Raw genomic sequence first — 19,014 nt, forward strand, 5'->3', positions numbered from 1 at the left:
AAAGATCTGCAGAAATACTTGCTCCTTGCTGACACAGGACCGGCAGAGGGTGACCTGGCTCATCTTACAGCTCTGCTCCCAACCATGGGAAAGCTGCAGCCCCAGGACCCAAGCATACAATATTCCTGGCATGTGGCTTTGTTATTCCTGTTCATAAAGGAGGGGATGGAATGCTGCAGTTAAACCAGTCTGTGGGCTGCATCAGGACAGAACCAGAAGCATCAGCCATCTGTGTATCTGCCTGGGCAGCCACAGGGTTATCATCCGTCTACAATCAAATCTTATCTGCTTCGAGTCTGCACAGGTCTTCTCAGAGCAATCACCAGTCTGTCTCACATCATCACTTGAGCCTTTCTCCTCACCAGATCAAACTCTTGACTTCAACATCTAACCAATAGTCCCAAACCACAGATAATCCAGATATGAATGCTTCTGAGTGTCTGTTTGGTTCTGCTATGCATGCAGGATCCTCCCTCTTGCCTGCAGCAAGCAAGCCTATATTTACCTTATTTCCCTGCTCAGGAGGTAGCACCAGGGCAGCATGCTTTGAGGAAAAGAGGAATCACTAAAATACAATTGCTTCAATTCCCAACTATTCCTATGACTCTAGAGCCAGGACTAACTGTCTGCGTACTGCTCCTGCTTCCCCAAATGGTGCCTCCCTCGGCAACTCCAAATTGGAGGCTCACCTGTCCCACTCCTACTGCTGCCTTTCATCAGCCTGATGCTCCATGCCACCCCCCATGGCTGCCACTCGCCAGTCCCCATTCATTAGGAAGGCAACTAAAGGCAAAAGAGGGTCATCCTGCTCTGCTCCAGTTCCTGCCACAGCCATAACATGAAGAGGACAGAACGCAGCAAAGTCCTCACGTTCCTGGGCTCCAACCACAGGACGCATAACAAGGAAGGCCCCCTGACACTGCAAACCAGCACCCTGCTCCTCAATGCTGAGAGGGAATTCAGCCAAATATGTGTTGTTGCACTGAGGACATGCAAATTGCAGCTAGCGTCTAACTTGCCTGTTCCCCCAGATAAGTCAGGAATAAGAGATCTGCCTTCCATGATGCAAGGTTGGCCCCAAGAACAATTCTAAGGGTTTATATGGCAGCTTTCCTAGTGGGCTTCCCCCTCCCCAGATCCTGAAAGCATCCAGGCCATTTCTGCTCAAATTCCCCACAGCTGACTGCCCAGAGACAAGCCAAAAGAGCTCAGATAGCTCTTCAGAAACAGCTGGGACTGCCTTAAGAACAAGCATATCTGGCAGCACTAGAAGGATCTTCACCTCAGACCCACAACGCATCTCTACTCAGCACAGAGCTCAGCAAGTCCAGCAAGCACACACGCCCCAAGGCTGCGTCCCACCTTACCTGCAGCGAGAAGGTCAGCGCAAGCTCCGTCTCCACGTGTCCACTCGGGGGCAATACAATCTCGTGAGACCGCAGGATGCGCTTGGAGCCCTGTACAGAAACAAAGTCCATCGGGTGAATTTCCCAGAAGCCAGCCCTTACGTACCACCCCAGTCCTATTTACTGAAAACCAGGAAACATTGTCAGGACTACCACAGAGAAAGTGAACGGATGGGTCTGACCTTGCACTTCTGTGAAATATTAATGAGATGAAAGGGAGATATTTGCTAATAAAGATTTGGGCATATTTACTGTCCCTAACTGCAACAAAGCAGCTTTTGTTCTCCCAAACCCCAGCATTCAAAAGCTATGAGTCAATGCCCACCCCTCAAGTTCAAGTCTCATGTTTTTACTTCAGCCAATAGGTACAAGGACTCATCATCTCCTGGGTTTGGAGGCTGCAGCATCATGCTTAAATCTCCGGCATTAGCCATGCCAGACTGGTCTTTTCTTTTTGTGCGCACACCCCTCCCTGGGAAAAAAGGAGATTTTGACACTGTTCCACACGACATACTTGTCTCTAAATTGGAGAGGCACGGATTTGATGGATGGACCACTCGGTGGATAACTGGCTGGATGGTCACACTCAAAGAGTTGTGGTCAACAGCTTGATGTCCAAGTAAAGACCAGTGACGAGTAGCATTCCTCAGGAGTCGGTATTGGGACCGGCACTGTTTAACATCTTTGTCAGTGATATGGACAGTGGGATCGAGTGCACCTTCAGCAAGTTTGCCAGTGACACCAAGCTGTGTAGTGCGGTTGACACGCTGGAGGGAAGGGATGCCAAACAGAGGGACCTGGACAGGCTTGAGAGGTTGGCCCATGCGAACCCCATGAAGTTCAAAAAGGCTAAGTGCAAGGTCCTGCACATGGGTCAGGGCAATCCGAAGCACAACTACAGGCTGGGCAGACGATGGATTGAGAGCAGCCCTCAGGAGAAGGATTTGGGGGTGTTAGTGGACAAGAAGCTCAACATGACCCGACAATGTACACTTGCAGCCCAGAAAGTCAACCGTGTCCTGGGCTGCATCAAAAGAAGCATGAGCAGCAGGTCAAAGGAGGGGATTCTCCCCCTCAACTCTGCTCTGGTGAGACCCCACCTGGAGTACTGCATCCAGCTCTGGGGGCCCCAGTACAAGACAGACATGGAGCTGTTGGAGCAAGTCCAGAGGAGGCCACGAAGATGATCAGAGGGCTGGAGCACCTCTCCTATGGAGACAGGCTGAGAGAGTTGGGGTTGTTCAGCCAGCAGAAGAGAAGGCTCTGGGGAGACCTTATAGCAGCCTTCCAGTACCTAAAGGGGCCTACAGGAAAGCTGGAGAGGGACTGTTTACAAGGGCATGGAGTGCTAGGACAAAGGGGAATGGCCTTAAGCTGAAGGAGGGAAGATTTAGATTAGATATTAGGAAGAAATCCTTCCCTGTGAGGGTGGTGAGACACTGGCACAGGTTGCCCAGAGAAGCTGTGGATGCCCCATCCCTGGAAGCGTTCAAGGCCAGGTTGGATGGGGCTTTGGGCAACCTCGTCTAGTGGAGGGTGTCCCTGCCCATGGCAGGAGGGTTGGAACTAGGTGATCTTTAAGGTCCCTTCCAACCCAAACCATTCTGTGATTTTAACCTGTTTAAACAACTGCAAGTAGGTGGGGTTATAAGAGAAAAAAAATCCACTAAGCGCTGCAGTGGAGCCTGGAGACCTGATAGTATTACAGGGCAACTCCAAATCAACACCGTGTTTGGGCTGCTGTACACTAACCAAGTTGTTCACACAGTAAATAGCACAACGTTTCATTTCAGGGAACGTTTCAGGAAAAACTAGCAGAAAAGCACGACAGACTGCTGCCTAGCAAATCTTTCTGCACTGTTCAAACACAGTGGCAAGTTTCAGAGGTCCCTGGCTCAATGTTCTGCTGAGGCTGCAGATCTGGCTTTGTCCAGACGGGCTGATCTCCCAGAAGCACAGAACTGTAACTCTGGGAAATCAGACACAGACTAGGAGGGGTAAACACCTCCCAGCTACATCCAAAGGAAAATCTGGTCTGCCCATATCAGCCTCAAATGAGAGAGAAGCAGGACTCGTTTACATCCCTTCCTCCTCAAACACATCACTCGGGCAGCCAGAGCTAATGCTGCGATTTGCAGCAGTGCCTCAACTCCTGCACAACACAGCACCGGCTCCTCTGTGGAAAAGCTGAGGTGCCTAAGCTCCAGCAGATGAGAAGACAGACAGCAGAGCAGGCTCCCCCCAGGAAAAGCAGCACACATGCAAGTAAAGCACAGCTAGCCTCGCTGCTGGCAACAACGGCATCTGTTCCATTGCTGCAAAGCTCCTAATAGCAGCAATCTTGCTTTACTTGTTATGCAACTCGAAATCTAATGAAAGACCAAATATAGCTGCTTTTAAAAGACTGCAGCAGATAAATACAGCAACAGCTCGGGAAACACATCTGACAACTCTTTGAACATCACTGTTCAGGAGGCTGCGAGGAGACATGGGAAATGCAGGTAAGATGCTCTCATTAGGTCTGAATTCAGTCATCCCCTCTGGAAGGACTCCAGCACCTGACACCTCCCTCTCGCAATTCCCCATACAAAGGCAGTGAGTCATTTGATGGAGATCGTATATTTAATGATCCCAGTAGCACCAGCCTCAAACACCAGCCATGTCAGAAACCCGAGTGCTGGCAAATTAAGTGTCTCTAAAAGAGCCTGTCAGCATCATCATCATAACCTGCAAGCTATAAAGGGACTTTTAATAACAGGGCTTCAAATCTGCCTGTGTCTGAGACAGCTGCACTGCTACTGACCCACCGTTAAACAGCACATCACAAAGAAATATGGGTGCTGATCCAGCACAAGGGACACCTCAGGTGAGGCACCCTCTGGGACAGCAGTCATTCCAGCCACTGTCACCTCTAGGTCAACTGGAATGACAGATCAAAGGCAAAGGAAGGATGGCCTGGGGATGCGAGCTGCAGCTTGGGACTTGGCAGATGAGTACCCCAAACAGGGCAAGTCCTTCTGCCTTCCAGTTCTTCAGGGATCTGCCCTGGTGTAGAAAGGGCCGCAGAAGAAGTAGTGCTTAGGTCCAGTGTCTGACTTACTGTAGCAAGGTAGACCCCGACATGCACCCAAAACAGACAAGAAACTCCCACGTGTTAAAAACTCCCTCCGGATCTGCAGGTCTGGGGCAGTATTTCCAACCTTTTCACCCATAAATTTGTAAGCAGTCAGCAGTAACCTGGACAGGAAAAGAAGGTTTTGCTCCAGTAAAAGCTACTGAATTCTCCAACCCAAGTCTGACACTGTCTACACATAGATCATTCACTAATAAGCCTCAGGCCCTTACAGTGATGCATCGATCATTTAGGAATACAAATACATGGAATCCTTTCAGCCTCCCATAAGCAGTATCTGACAGCCTGGGAACCCACAGCCCTGCTTATTCCAAGATTCCCATGAATCCAGGTGTGTGAACAATTCCCCTGCCTTTCTGCTCCCTGCTGTGGGTGTGTGAACCCCCTCTAGCACAGAGGGACATATTTTTACCCCAGCTGGACTGCTCAGAGACCAGAGATGCTGCTTACATCCTTAGCTGCATGTTCTTGCACCACAGAGCCTTCACGATTTCCAAGCTAGATTGTGTGTGTTTTGATACAACCAGCTCTTTGCAGGGGCTTTCCTGGCTTTATTTGAAAAGCAGCTGCTTTTTAGTACGGTTAATGGCATTTTTCTACTCAGAGGTCTGCTAGGCTTTTACTCATTAAGTACTTTGGCATTTGCAGTGCTGGAAGCACGTGAGTCGAACTGATGCTGCGACGCACTGTGGAACCGAGTCCCCTTCCTTCCTAGCCTGCCTGCAGGCAGTGTGACCTACATGGAGGCACCTAATTAAATGGCACAAACGTATGCTGTAAAGTGGGTTATTTACCTAGGATGACAGCTGTATTTTATGGAAACAAAATGTACAGGCACTGCACAAATCCACTGACAAGCACCTGGCTATGAAATGAGTCGGACTCCTGATAGTAGAGCTGCCCATCAGCAGAAGAAGGCCCAGTCTCCAGACACACCCCCCCCCAAACCAGGACCGTTACCAAGATGTTCAGCCCTGCAGTGAGCTGAAGTGTGCTACATAGAGAACCAGGCTTGGATTTAGTGACAGCTCAGGAAGAAGAGGTGACAGCATATGATCTGTAAAGAGCATTTTTACATACAGATAAGCTCATGCTGAGCTCTCAGCGAACAATATTCTTCACTTACAAGTGACATTTAGTAGGAACAGGCGGGAAGGATCACAAGAGACTCTCCACACATCCAGAATGTCCTAATGTAGTTGAGAAGTCATCCGTGGCTGCAATGGACCCTCACATGGAGGTGAGGCTCAGTTTAGGCATCTGCCAGTATTTTTTACCCAATCAATACATTTAATTCTTAGAACTGAGCGGCAATTACCTGCATTTTGACAGCAATGACCCCAGAAATAAGCTCCTTATCCAATTCCTTTAAGACTACCAGTTTCTTTAATGTCAAGCTGCACAACCTGCAAACAGGAACAGAAGAGAAACAGTTACAGTCATGCCTGAAAAAGGAAAAGCTCTGAACAGCTTTTACACACAGCAGTATCCCAGATTGAGGGTGAACGGACTCTGGACACAAGCCACATGCTGATACAGACATAAAGACATCAGAAATATGTGAGGCTTCCCTGGCTTTTCAGACTGAATTTCTCCAGCCCTTCACAAATACAAGGAGGTGAACAGGAGGTATGTCTCTCTGTTTGATACAGACCCACGGCCAAATGAAAGTACCTCACAGCACAGACTTGCACCGACCACAGCCTGGGAACTCTTGCTCTGAATCAGGCCAAAAACTTTAGGGTCAGAGGAATTAAATTCCAGCAATATAAAAGCACTAGGTCAGTCTAATTTTAAACTTGTCTACAAAGCTTTCCTAGATTGTTGGCTTTTTCAGTTTCAGACTCCTGGCTCCCAAAGATCTCACTCCCACCTCCTCTTGTCAACCCACACAATCTCCTCCTCACCCCCAAACAAAAGTGCCAGCAAGTGGCTCAGGCATCTCTAATGGGAAAGAGGACAAAAAAAAAAAAAAAAGAAAGGAAAAACTATTAAAAAAAAAAAAAAAAGAGAGGACTCAAGCGGTGCCCTCTGGCCCTGGCATTCACATGCCACACATATGCAAGTAAATCACATTCTTTACCCAGGCAATGCTACATTGTTCTGTTTAAAGCTGTTTGCACTTCTGCCTTCCAGCACAGGGAGCTTGGGAGGGGATAAAGTTTGGACTAGGTGCATCTGAGTTCAGGCTCTGAGGTTATGGGACCATGGTATTGGCACTGGGACAATTTCAGCAAAGTTACCGCCAGCTAGTGTAATTAAGAAGGCATGCCTAGAAACAAACTTCAGGGAAAGATAAACCTGAAGCAAAGACACCTCAGCTTGAGGAAAGTAGAGGCCAGAGAAAGTTACCAGGTGGGCTAGACATCATCCATCGTGCTGGCCAGGAGCTGGCACTGCCTTTGATCAGGTCCCCACCCTACCGCATGGGCACCTTTGGCATCTGCCATGGGATGTCAGCAAGCCTCAGCACAGCTCCTCTGAAACCCACTGCAGGCTCTTTCTCCCAGATAAAAGTGTAACATCAGGGCTGTTCATGAAGGGGTCAAGTCCAGCAGTAGATGGGAAGGGACGAAGAGCTGACGCTGGACTTTGATGCATGCCCAGGCAGCAGTAGCACAAGTGCCATTGACTGAAGCCTGCACTTGGAACTACAGGACTCCACATTGATGTCAGGAACCCAACAAGTCACCACTGCAAGGGTGACTGGCACCTCCACCACCTTCTGCACCAGGTGGGAAGCTGAAACATTGCTTTGCTACAATGCCTGAAGGTGGACACAATCAGCCAGGGTGCAAAACTGCAGCAGAGACTCTTCCCGACGGAGCAATGGCAGATGTTGAGGCAACTGCTGCCTGCCTCATCCAGAAATGCCTGTGGCTCTGCCTGAACTCTGCCTTCTCCCACAGGGCTAGGAACAAGGAAGAGGCGGTCTTAGCTCTTATGGTCTTCACTCAAGCACTTCTCCAAACCTGTCCTTGCCAGCCTCTTCTCCACCCCAGCCCACGCTATCTGCTCTCCCTACTCATTTGCAAAGCACTCGTTTCTGCTATCAACCCCCCAAAAACCAAGAGAAAGAGAGAACTAAAAGCCTTCTCGTTTGCAGAGTTTTGCATCGGGAGACAGCGCAGCCAGAGATGCTATAGAAATTACAAGGAAGGTGGAAAAACTGGGTCTGCCTGGGCCTCCATTCCCCTCCGTCACACCACCAGCAGCTGTGTGCAGTGTCATCGAGACAAACGTGCCAGAGAGAATGAGCCTGGAGGCGCTGGGTGCCGGAGGAGGGACAGCAGAAGCGGGCAGGACAGCTGCAGCTTCTGCTGGGCTGGCGGAGGGGAAACCAAGCACGCTTTCACCCACGGCCAGAGCCTCCCCCTGAGCGAAGCAGGCATCTGCGGAAGCAGGAGAGCGCAGGCCAGCACATTCAACCACAAACACAACTGTCCCTGTGCACTGGAAGTTAGGTGAAGCTGCAGCCCTCAACCTGGGGCGCAGGAGAGGCTGCCAGCTTTCCCTCTGCATCCTGAACAAAAGAGCAAGCACAGACAGATGCGGCCACTGCAGTGAAGCAGCCGGGCCAGGATCTGGAGGAAGGAGGCTGTGATGCCATTTGTTTTCTTTGTAACACTGTAGCTGGAGGACAATCGCGCTCAGCTTGCCAAAACCCACAGAGCTGGGGCCGGTCAGGTGCTGAGAGCAGAGGTAGGACAACACACTGGCATTGTCTCGACCGACAAGCAAGGAACAAAGGCCTTTTCTCCCCGGCCCCGAGCTCCAGAATGAAAAAGGTATGGGAAGAAACAATGGTGTTCTCAGCGCACACAGCAGAGCACAAGGAGGGCGTTCTGTTCTCCACCGGGCATTCCTTCAATTCATCATTTATGAGCTTTGATCAAGCCCTGTGGAGCACTTGCTGCTTGGAAATAAAAAATAAAAAATTGAAAGCCTCCTTTACAGTGAACAGAAAAACAAAAGCAGTTAAAGGCACAGGACACATCTGCTTTCTTTATCCCCCATTGCTGAGCTGCTGGTACTAAAAGGCGCTTCACACAAAAAAACAATGAAATGTTTATATTCTCCATCAGGGAGGGGGAAAATAAAATAGAAATCAGACAGAGTTTAAATCCCTCCAAATCACTCTTACTCTCAACACACTTACTGTTTCGGGTCCTCAGTCTAAGTTCGCAGCAACCTTCAGAATATGTGGCAGAAAGGGGCCGTACCTTACTCAAATAATCATGAAAAGGCATATTCCAAGCATGTCATTGCATCCAGAGCCTGCATGGTGCCGCTGCCACCAGTACAAGGATCCTGAACCGCTCACACCTGCGGGTACAGCAAGAATTTGTCTGCCCTAACTGCCTCTGATAACGGCGGCACCTCCTTCCATACGCTTATCTTTTGCCTAGGTTTTGCTGCACTTCCGTCAAGGATCAGGAAGGGGATCAGTCTCACAAAACATTTCTATCAACGAGCCTGTTAAGATTAAGCATTGGTAAGAAAACAGGACAGACACAGGTGGACCTGGAAAGATCTGAAAAAAGAACAAGGCTACATTTGTAAGTTTCTAATACATACATGATCTCCGTGAACACAGAAAATAACCTAGCACACGCACACAAGGGGAACTGAGGAAGCCTCAAGTCTGGAGCTGAATGAGCCTGAAGTATTTTGAGTGGTCTATAAAAAGCCTGGGACTGCAATACAGGAGGTGCAGACAAACCCTTTCTTTGCATGGTTGTTTCAGCAGCGACCAATGGTTGCACACGGGGAGTTCAGCAAGCAAAAGCACTAAGTTAGCCAAAGCAGTGTTAAACAAGGGCAATGGAAATCTGAGAGCCAAGATTTCCACCCTTTTTTAAAGGTTCATAAAGGTTTTTAAAGGTTTTAGTAGATCTCCCTGCTAGGAGCACAGCTGGGTCCCACACAGCAGCAGGCAGCGCCTGCTGAGGAGCTTGTGTCCCCTCCAGTCACACACATCCCCTGCATCGCAAGGAGGCACAAGGTACTTGCCTGACCCAATTCTCAGGTTAACAAATCAAATCATGAGCCAGCTTAATGCGTTCCACAAGAATAAAACTCTTCATCTTTTTACATCACTGCTGCAAGAACACAGTTTTAAAGAGGAAACCTGGACTTGACCCAATGGTTTCGACTCGCCCTGCTAATGCAAGTTGTGCTGAATAGCTTCATCACGAGCTCTTTGCTCAAGAAGGCAGTTAATCTGCAAAGAACATAACATTTTTGTAACCAAGATCCAGCAAACATGTCCAGAATGACCAAATAAAGCGTCACATTCTTTACTCACTGGATGTTTTGCTTTTGCATCCCTCCGAGCAGGAAGATCAGGAAAATAAACCCCCTCCAAGAAAGAGTCTGCCTCACTGAATTAAATGTCTGTTTCTCCACAGGGAGCACAGTAATTGCACTGAGACCTCACTCATGCAGAGACAGTCGAATCAACAGGAAGGAAAAATTAAAAATTAAAGACCTGTATTTTAATTAAGCCCCATAGAAGTCGAGAATAACAACAGATGCATCCACAGCTATAGGGGACTCCAAGTGCAAGAGGGGAGCTGGGGCAGGAAGACTGTAGCTCACTACAGATACCCTTTGTCCAGGTTAAAGGCTGTGAAGACATTGTTCCTAGAGAAAATGTTTCATGCCAGGAGTGCTCTCCTCCAAGGTCTGTAAACCTCAATTAGCCAATGGCTATAAGGAAGGAATTGGTTTCCATTTGATCATTGGACAGTTTCACCGCGCCCAAGTTATTTCAGCATTTCAGGACAGCAAACAGCCTCCGGCCCCAAAGCTTTCAACCTCGACTTCAAGTGTTTCGCTCTGAGCTGGCACTGTGCACTCAAGTCAGTCCCAAAATAAATCGCGAGCCACTTGAAGGAGAAGTGGAGGGAGACACCCGCCTACACACACGCTTGCCCAGACAAATAGAGCCACTCTGCACATAGCTACAGGGGCGTCTGGGTAGGAGAGGCAGGAGCAAGAAGCCCTGCACAGCATTTTTCAGAGACAGCTGCTTAAGTAAGGTATGAACACACGCAGCGCATGACCAACCAACTGCGCAAGCAGTTTCTTACGCCTGCTTCGCACGTGCCCAGGAAGAAAACAACAACACATGGTTGTACTCGTTGCTCCACTTATGTGCTAAAGGCAGGGCTCTATACTGGCCTAGGAGAGTTACCTCAGGGAGAAAAGCTGTCCTCTAATGTCACTGAAGCATCAGAGTGGGGCCTCCGGGCAAGGGTAGCAATGGTAGAAGCTGCAGGAAGAATGCTTCCTTACTTTCCAAAGCTTATGAGCTAATTCCCTCAAAATGATCTAATCTCAGTCCCATTCTCAGGTAAGCTCCAAGGCAAGAAGAAATTAAATGAGGAAGCAGAGGTCAAGCACCCCAATTTCTGTCATGCTAGAAACATAACCTGAGTAACTTGCAAAGAAACATAATAGTCCTGTATTAATCTTCTCCTTCATTCACACTTACCACCAAGCTAAAACAGCAACCTCTTAGCCAGCTGTTCCAGCTACAGATCCATTCAAGTAAGCTTTAAGAAGCCAGGAAACAATTGCAGAGCAAGTATTTTCATTGTTCTTGTTCTCAAGGATCTTGAAATCCTCTTCCCAGCATTAATACAGAGAATTAATGTCTTAAGATTCTAGAGAATAAGATCCGTAGAAATGCTGTAGCAAGCAGGTCTTGTTCAGACAGGTAAGAGGATGGCAGCTTATTTTACGCAACAGGCTCTACCCAGGACTTCACAAGGACACACATGAACAGCCAGACACTATCCCCTCACAGCTGAAATACTGTCCTGCTCACTTCAAACATATTACAAATATACCTGCTCCAAACTGCAAAAGGGTTGGGAGTGTCAAAACTTTGCAGATCTGCGTCATTTTAAAAAGATCCAGGAATTCTGCATGGGTATATTTGCTATTTGAGGAGCAACATGCAGTTAACATGACCAAGGATTAAAACACATCCGAGCTTCGATACTGTAATCCAACATATCACTCAGAAAAATGCTGAGAGATGTCTTCCTTCAGTGAGACAAGACATTGCTGGCTGGCTCTAGGGGACTCACCCAAGGCAGAAAGGGATGAGGATCCCTACAAGCCAAATAACTCTGGCTCACAAAACACAGAGCTCACACATTCCATTGGCACTTCTCATTTCTTAGCACTTCAGTAGTCTGGAAAGGTAATGGCAGTACTGAGGCACAGTGATGCTGGTGAAACCCAGAGGGGTTAAAGCTAAATCTTCACAGCTCCACATATCCTTCAGGTAGCTGAGCAAAACTTCTTGTACAAGCTGACAGTTGTGTCACACCATGTTCTAACTACCTGGCTGAGACCTGATGTATTCCAAGTCACACCAGCAGGAAATCAGCCTGTCACCTGTCTGTACCTCCGGGTACATGCTCTGAACTGTGCTACCGAGAAACAGCAGCTTTCTCTCCCTTTAAGAAGTCATTTCAGCAGGAGCAGAACCAGCTCTCTTCACACATCTGTTGATCTCAGTCAGGATCTCTGTTCTTGCACACACTGTTATACATTTGGCTTTTCACTCTTCACTTTGATGGTTTCAAATCCCTTCGCAAGGTGACTTAGAGGGGGGAAAAAAACAACCACCATGAAGCAGGGATTAGGTCTGTTTCTCAGACAGACAACGGAGTGCACAGGAGTTAGGCAAACTCACCTGTTTTCACACCATGCTGCCTGCAAAGCCAAGCACAGGCACAAGTCTAGTCAAATACACCTCTCCTGGGTTGCCTCTTTCAAACCCGGCATCCAGAACACCAGGACTGCACAGCATCCTGACACCAAAGGGAGCCTCAATGAAAGACCCTGTGGTACTGGTGGATTAGGTTTGATCAATGTTTCTAAAGTTTTAAGGCAATAGGAAGGTGTTTTATTAGCTTTAAAGACTAAAGTCAGCAAATAATGAAAAGTTGATTCATGCTTAAGGTTCCTTTAACAGACGATCAGGATTACATTTTCTATATTACAGATGACGCAAACATATCTGATGATTGTTGTATTAATTTAGTAGTAGCTGGAGTAATCACAGGCACCACCACCAAGGAACAAGCAGCAAGATGGAGACAGACCAGGTATAGCCACATCCATCTGACCAAAGGCCAGTGGTGGCTATGGGTCTGACAAGCTTGCACAAGATACTCGTGCACTGCAGTACAGCCTCTCACCCAGCCTCACAGCACTGAAATGCCAGTCTCCCATTTGAGCACCTAATGAGAGCAAAGTAGCACACGTCAGGGAGGAGAACCCTTTAGGATATGGGCTGGTCAAGCCATTTCTGTAGCTAGGGCTTCATTTCTCCGCTAGCCAGGAACAAAACAAAGGCACAACCCACTAAGTTTATGTGAGTCAGTCAGGGTGGAGGGCAGCTCCCACCACATGCCTTACAGATTGGCAAAAGCATATACACAAATGAGCAAACGAATCACGCCCCAAACCAAAAGGAGACTCTGGGAGGAGGAATGCAAAAACAGATCTGGGGGTAGGGGATGAAGAGGAGAGATCTTCACAGCTGGAACAAACCCAGCAGCCCTCCCCTCCCTGGCATGCCTTCCTTATGCAACCTGCCTTCTCCTCCCTGGCCCCCTGCCCCAGACAGCAGCACTTGTCACACAACAGGCTGATTGCCAGGATCAGCTATTCCAGGCACGCTATGAGAACGCTCTCCCTGCCTGCCAGGAGCCATTCCCATATGCCCCTGAACCCTCTGGGACTAGTAGGAGCTGCACAAAGTAGCCAGCGGATGAGAAGGACCATCAGAGCTAAAGGCTTCCTGGTCTGTCCACACCTTGCCACAAAGCACGGAGCAGCACATCTCTGCCTTCATTTGTACCAGCATCCCCCTCCCAAGGTGACAGTGCTGCAGCCGGCTGCAAGAACAAAGACAGCACCCAGCCTTCCAGCACACACCCAAGGAAATCCTTGCAGTGGTAGCTAGCTCTGTTACAGGCACCAGTCAGCGAGATGAAAGGGTTAAAGAAAATGCCTCAAGGCACATGTTTTCTCCAGCATGTGCCTTGCCTGGATGATAACCCTCACTCTCTCCCCGTCCTCTCCTCCACCACATGCATGCCTCAACCCTGAGCACAGCGTGCCCAAACTCAGCGGCGGCAGCAGCATCAGGTTGGGAGCTGTAACGTCTCCACAGCAACTAGGGATGTCACAGCCCGCACGTGACCAGCTCCCCTCAACCACGCCACAAATGAGAGCAGCTCCTCCAACAGCCTGCTTGTTCCTCCTCACTCCCCTCCAGAGCAGTCTGATGGCAAATTCTCCTTCACTACTATGCCAAGAACTATCTTCTCCAAACAACCACCTCCCCAGCAGCTCCCCTGCCCATCCCAAAGTTGTATGCGCTTGGCAGCGAGGAGCTGGTGTGCACCTCAGTGCAGGCAGGTTCAGAGGGAGGTCCAGCACTAGCCAGTCTGGTTTAGTATTTAGTATTTTCTTTTTGATAGTAGGAAGCACAGGTCTCCAAGCATTGTTGCACTTGACTACTTTCAAAATGCTAGGTGCTATTCTGCTTTTCATTCCCACTGTTGAACAGCCCACAGCGAGAGCTTGCTGCCATGCCACCCAGTGCCATGCTCTCTGCACACTCCTGTTAGCTACTCAGTACCCAGGGGAGACACTGCAGTCCCAGCCACAGCATATACAGTCCCTAAGGCCTGCAAATCATTAGAGGCCAGAACTCAGCCTGAAATATTCTGATCTTTCCCTTTGTCTGTACATCAGCCATCAAAGACCTCATCAAAAAAAACCCTATGCCAACAGGAGCCTCGATGTTGGGCCCATGTCAGAAGAGCTTGTAACGAAGAGCTCAGTTCTGCTTGGGTTACCCGTCACTGTGATCTCTTCATTATGAGAAATCAGGACTAGGAAGCCTCCAGCTAAGAAAGCAGGTGAGGAAAAACAGATGGCTCAGCATCCCCAAATCAGAGCTTGCTCTCAGGGCATGACCAATTTGCCATCTTTCTGCCTTATTTCTCTTCAAATAGTTTCCACGACACCTTCTGATGCAGAGGCGAGCTGAACAGCCTGTCACTCCAGAGACGAGACAGGCTCACACCATGGGTCACATCAAATTACTTCTCACTCAACCATCTTGAACGCTTCTAGTTCACAAGCGACAGTCAGACACATGGCCCTCCCAGTCAAAGCCAAGTTCCCAATGGCTTGGTGCTTCTCTGAAAGACAACCACCTTACACCACTCCGAATAAAGAGACTTTCTGAAAACTGCTGTAGGAATTTTTTTTCAAGGAGCTTTGATTTGGGGTTTTCTGTTTAAGCTTGCTTTTCCCTTACTGGTGCATCTAGACCCACAGCAGCAAAGGCAGGGTAGGTGGCCCATTCCAGACTGTCATTTTGTAACCTTGATTCAAACCAGTTGCACTGAGTGCCAGATGAACGGGGTTTTGTTTGTGAAGTTTGCAATATGGTCCACAATAAACAAGATGGGAGAACCACATAGGTGTAATTTAGAGCCCAAATGGCTGTTTGCTTTTTTACTGAGAACTCAAAATGTCCTGTAAGGGTAAAGGCAGAACAGCCAGCAGCAGTGAAAAACGTTTGTGAACTTTGATGGTACGTTTGGTATCAGCCAGCACGGCAATCAAATATGCAAAGCATCTCACTGGCAGGCTTGCTTTCAGACTAGAACACTTCACAGATCCCAATCCTGTCCTCATTGCAGCAAGTCTGTCAAAGCCTGTCATTCTGGTCTTCTTCCAGATCGGCACGTGCAGCTAGCCACCCCGATACCTCGCAGAGCCAGTGGTATGTTGTTCCTTTACTTGCTACATGTTTTACACGGGCTCCCTCCTCCCCTGACTTGGGAGATGAATAGGGTGATGGTCAAAGAGGTATTAGAATTAGTCACCTAAGTTAGAAACTCTTTTTTTTTTTTTGCACAGTTCTTATCACGCCTCAAACACAGGAGGACTATTTAGTACCCTAAAGTATGATTTCTTTCCAGCACGCAGAGGTTCCAAAAACACAGCACTCATAACCTGAACTACAGGGAAGCTGCCGCAAAAGGAAAGTTGCAACTCCAAACCCCAACGTATTCAACAGCAGATCGGACAGCAGGTTAGGATAAACACCAGCTCCACAAAGAGAAATTTCTGCAGCCATACCAAACTCCCTGCGTAACGCTGGCAGCACCTCAGCTGTTTGCTGACAGCACTGTGGCACACAACCACCAGCTCATCTGTGCACAGGTGCTTCAAACAGGGTTCTGCAACACTGACAACCGATTTGCTCTCTGGCCACAGCTCAAAGGATGTTTCCAAGTCAAATAGTTATAAAAGGAAGGTTCTTCTGTCCCAGCAGCATTTATTTAGATTTGAATGGTGCCAGTTTTTACAATGCAACAACACACAGCTGACAAAGCAGCCTCCACCAGTGCTAAATATAATTCACAAAGAACTCCGGATCCTGCCACTAAAGCCAGGGAACTCTATTCAGCACTGAACACATTGGAAACACTGGTTAACATCCTTCAAGCTGGAACAAAACATCCAGGGTAAAGCAGCTGAAATGTACTATCCCTTGCAGATTTCTCTCCCCAGAAAGGAAGGGGCAAACTGAGAGGAGCTTTGCAATACTAACAGTGGTCAAAAAAGGTCTGAAAATGCAAAAGCATTCAGCACTCCTTGCAAGGAAAGAAATGCCTCTTGATGCCTTTGGTTGAAGCTGTATTGTGCTCCAGCACCTATTCCTTGCATTTTTCCCATCAAATATTCTGGGCAGTGCTTGCTCATCTGCACACTGCTGGAATACTCAGGAAAGCACAGATAAACCGGGAAGGAAATCACCAGAGAACAGGTATAAGGGATCTAGTGAGATTCTAAAAGCCAAATAGCTAACCACATTATCCAGGTTGATGCAAGAATGAGATGGCTGAAGTGAAACTACCACCACTACTGCCAGGGAAGAAACTTCAGCAGTAACCAGCAGCAGTATTTTAACTTCCAAAACCAGCTAAACTGGACTGAAAAGGCTTACAGAGAGTGCAGTGCCTAGCCTGCTGTCACACACAAGACAAGCTCTCCACCAAAGGCCTTGAAAACTACAGAACTCCCCAAAAGTGCACTAATGAACAGAAACTAGGATCTCTTGTAGTCTTTAAAGCTCACCTGTCGACGTTACTTTATAGTGAAGCAGCAGCAGATTTTGTATTGACAAGAAGACTGCATGAAACATCTTTCCCCCCCCGCTTTCAGGAGATACCTGAATGGGAAGGAACCTGCATCACCAGGCTGTCCTTACAGCCTGGGGGACACCCAGGGGGAGATGCCCCTCCAGGCCTGGCAGTTTTCAGAGCACTTTTGATCCCCTCTCAATGAGGACAGCTTCCCTTAGGGAAACTCCCAGTCTCCAGGTGATCTCAAAATGTCTCTCAACAACACTTTAAAAATGTCTTTCCCTCCCCGCAACCTTTCTCTTCACATCTAAATATACTCTGTATGCTCTACTTTAAAGAGCCGCTACAGAAAAAGAAAGCACTTGTTTGGAAATAACTCAGCACAAGGTTTTCTATTTGTTTTCTTTTCTGTAAAAACCCCTTGTGACTGAGATTTCACTGCATTTCTCATGAAAAAGGGAGAAAACCTGGCAACTCAGACTTTGCTTACCCTCTTTTCTGAAAGGTTACATCATCTTTAAGTTTATCAGGGAAAAAAGGAACCACAATTTTTACTAAGGGAGTTCAGAACCACCAACAGCACCAAACATTCGCAGTGGCTGGCAGAATGCAGTGATTTGCTCCAGAGAAACATTTGCATTTCCTTAATATTTTAAACCTCTTCAGCAGCTGTTGGAACTTGAGCTGGCAAGCAGAGATATAACATCATTTAGATATTACATTTCTTCAGCATCATTGCTGGTGATATTTCATTCCTGAAAGCAGTAAGGGAACAACAAAGCAAACCAAATACCTGAACTTGTTAGTTCAATTTGTCAAGAATATTTATTAAAATATCAGAGTGACCTGTGTAAACCAGCAAAACACTAAGCTGTGATAGACACAAGGTGCTCTGAGACGCTGAGCTTTGCTGCTCAGAACTTATTCCAGATCCCCATAAGATTTTTTAATACTATCATAAAACTATCGTAACCCATTCAGTCCCCACAACCTCTCATCAGGCCTGCGAGTTCCCACTGAACCTGGATTTGTCAAGATAAACTGTAGACGGTCTACAGAATAAGCAGACGGAGGTAAATGAGGCATGAACAAGCAGAGGCTGGATGCAAGGCAGCTCTTCCTCAGCAGGATATTAAGGTTCGCTGCTGGGAGGGATTACAGAGGAGCCTATCTAGCATTAGGATAGAGTTACTCCATTTGTGAACAGGACCACGCCATGAGATCACTGATGGAGACCAAACTCTACAGCCAGATCAGTCTCAGCTCCCTGAAAACGTTCTTTTCTAGTAACTTTGCCTGATGCAATCAGCTAACACTAGCATGACAGTGATGCTAAGAGTAAGGAATAGGTATCAGCACCATGTTGTGGTCGGTGCTCCTGTTTACGGATGAGGCAAAGAACATTCTGAAAGCAGGTTAATTTTATGCCCTCCTCACCCAGAGGATCACACCTAACCTCTGATTTTCACCACATGACTACAGCTAATACCAAGCACATCAAGCCTTGCATCGGGACCTACAGCTAGTCATACACAAAATGTTATTTATGTACTTTATATGTTTCTGACTGCTGATATTTCCACCAATAGCCTCAAATACACTAAGAGGCAAAAGATCTACTAAACACCACATTTTCTAAAGCTGTTAAATGTTCCACATCTGGCAGATTGAGCTAAGATTTAAAAGGATGATGCAAGTAGTCCTCTGTCGGGGCACCTGTAAAATATTAAAGCCACCTCTCTGGACCCATCTGTTACAGGGCAATCCAAATCCACTATCCCTCACACTCTTTTCCTTTGGAGCCTGGGTACTTACACTGAAGCCATGATGAGAGGAGCCATCCCTACCTTTTCACCTCTTATAAATAGTAAGAATAATGCCTCCCATCTTAACGTTTTGCATGCAATTTGCAATAAATCTCTCAGGCCATGGTTTGGCACGGTAAGTCAGCACCGAGGCAGTCAAATCCATGTCTCTGAAGAAATCATATTTCCCTACAGAGAGAACAAGAAAAGTGGTTTTGGGGCTCCAATTATCCTAGTGAGCATGAGCTCTCCAGAGAGCCACTGTAGATTTGTTACCACTCCCCAGGTGTTTATTTTGAGCCTTCATTTCCACCACTGTGAAGCAAAGGTCAGTTCATCAGCTGACAGCAAGTACCTCGAAATTAGCTGAAGGGAAACACTGGAGCCAAGGAGAGCATATGCTACAACTGTTTCACTAAGAGATTTTTGTATATTACTTACATAAGAATTCTGACTACATATAAATGTTT

At 47.6% G+C, this 19,014-nt stretch overlaps 1 protein-coding gene across 7 annotated transcripts in view; it reads right to left on the reverse strand.

The window, feature by feature from the left end:
* Nucleotides 1-19,014, reverse strand: part of PACS2 (phosphofurin acidic cluster sorting protein 2) — a 79,818-nt gene that overhangs the window by 44,961 nt on the left and 15,843 nt on the right. For all 7 annotated transcript variants that reach the window (XM_075760234.1, XM_075760232.1, XM_075760231.1 and 4 more), the window contains exons 2-3: nt 5,858-5,945; nt 1,368-1,457 (exon numbers count right to left, since the gene is read on the reverse strand). In XM_075760234.1, coding sequence (XP_075616349.1) covers nt 1,368-1,457; nt 5,858-5,945 — 178 coding nt within the window. The remainder of the gene's footprint in view (nt 1-1,367; nt 1,458-5,857; nt 5,946-19,014) is intronic.

The sequence above is a fragment of the Balearica regulorum genome, chromosome 8, assembly GCF_011004875.1.
Source record: "Balearica regulorum gibbericeps isolate bBalReg1 chromosome 8, bBalReg1.pri, whole genome shotgun sequence".
In the NCBI taxonomy this organism is placed as follows: domain Eukaryota; kingdom Metazoa; phylum Chordata; class Aves; order Gruiformes; family Gruidae; genus Balearica; species Balearica regulorum.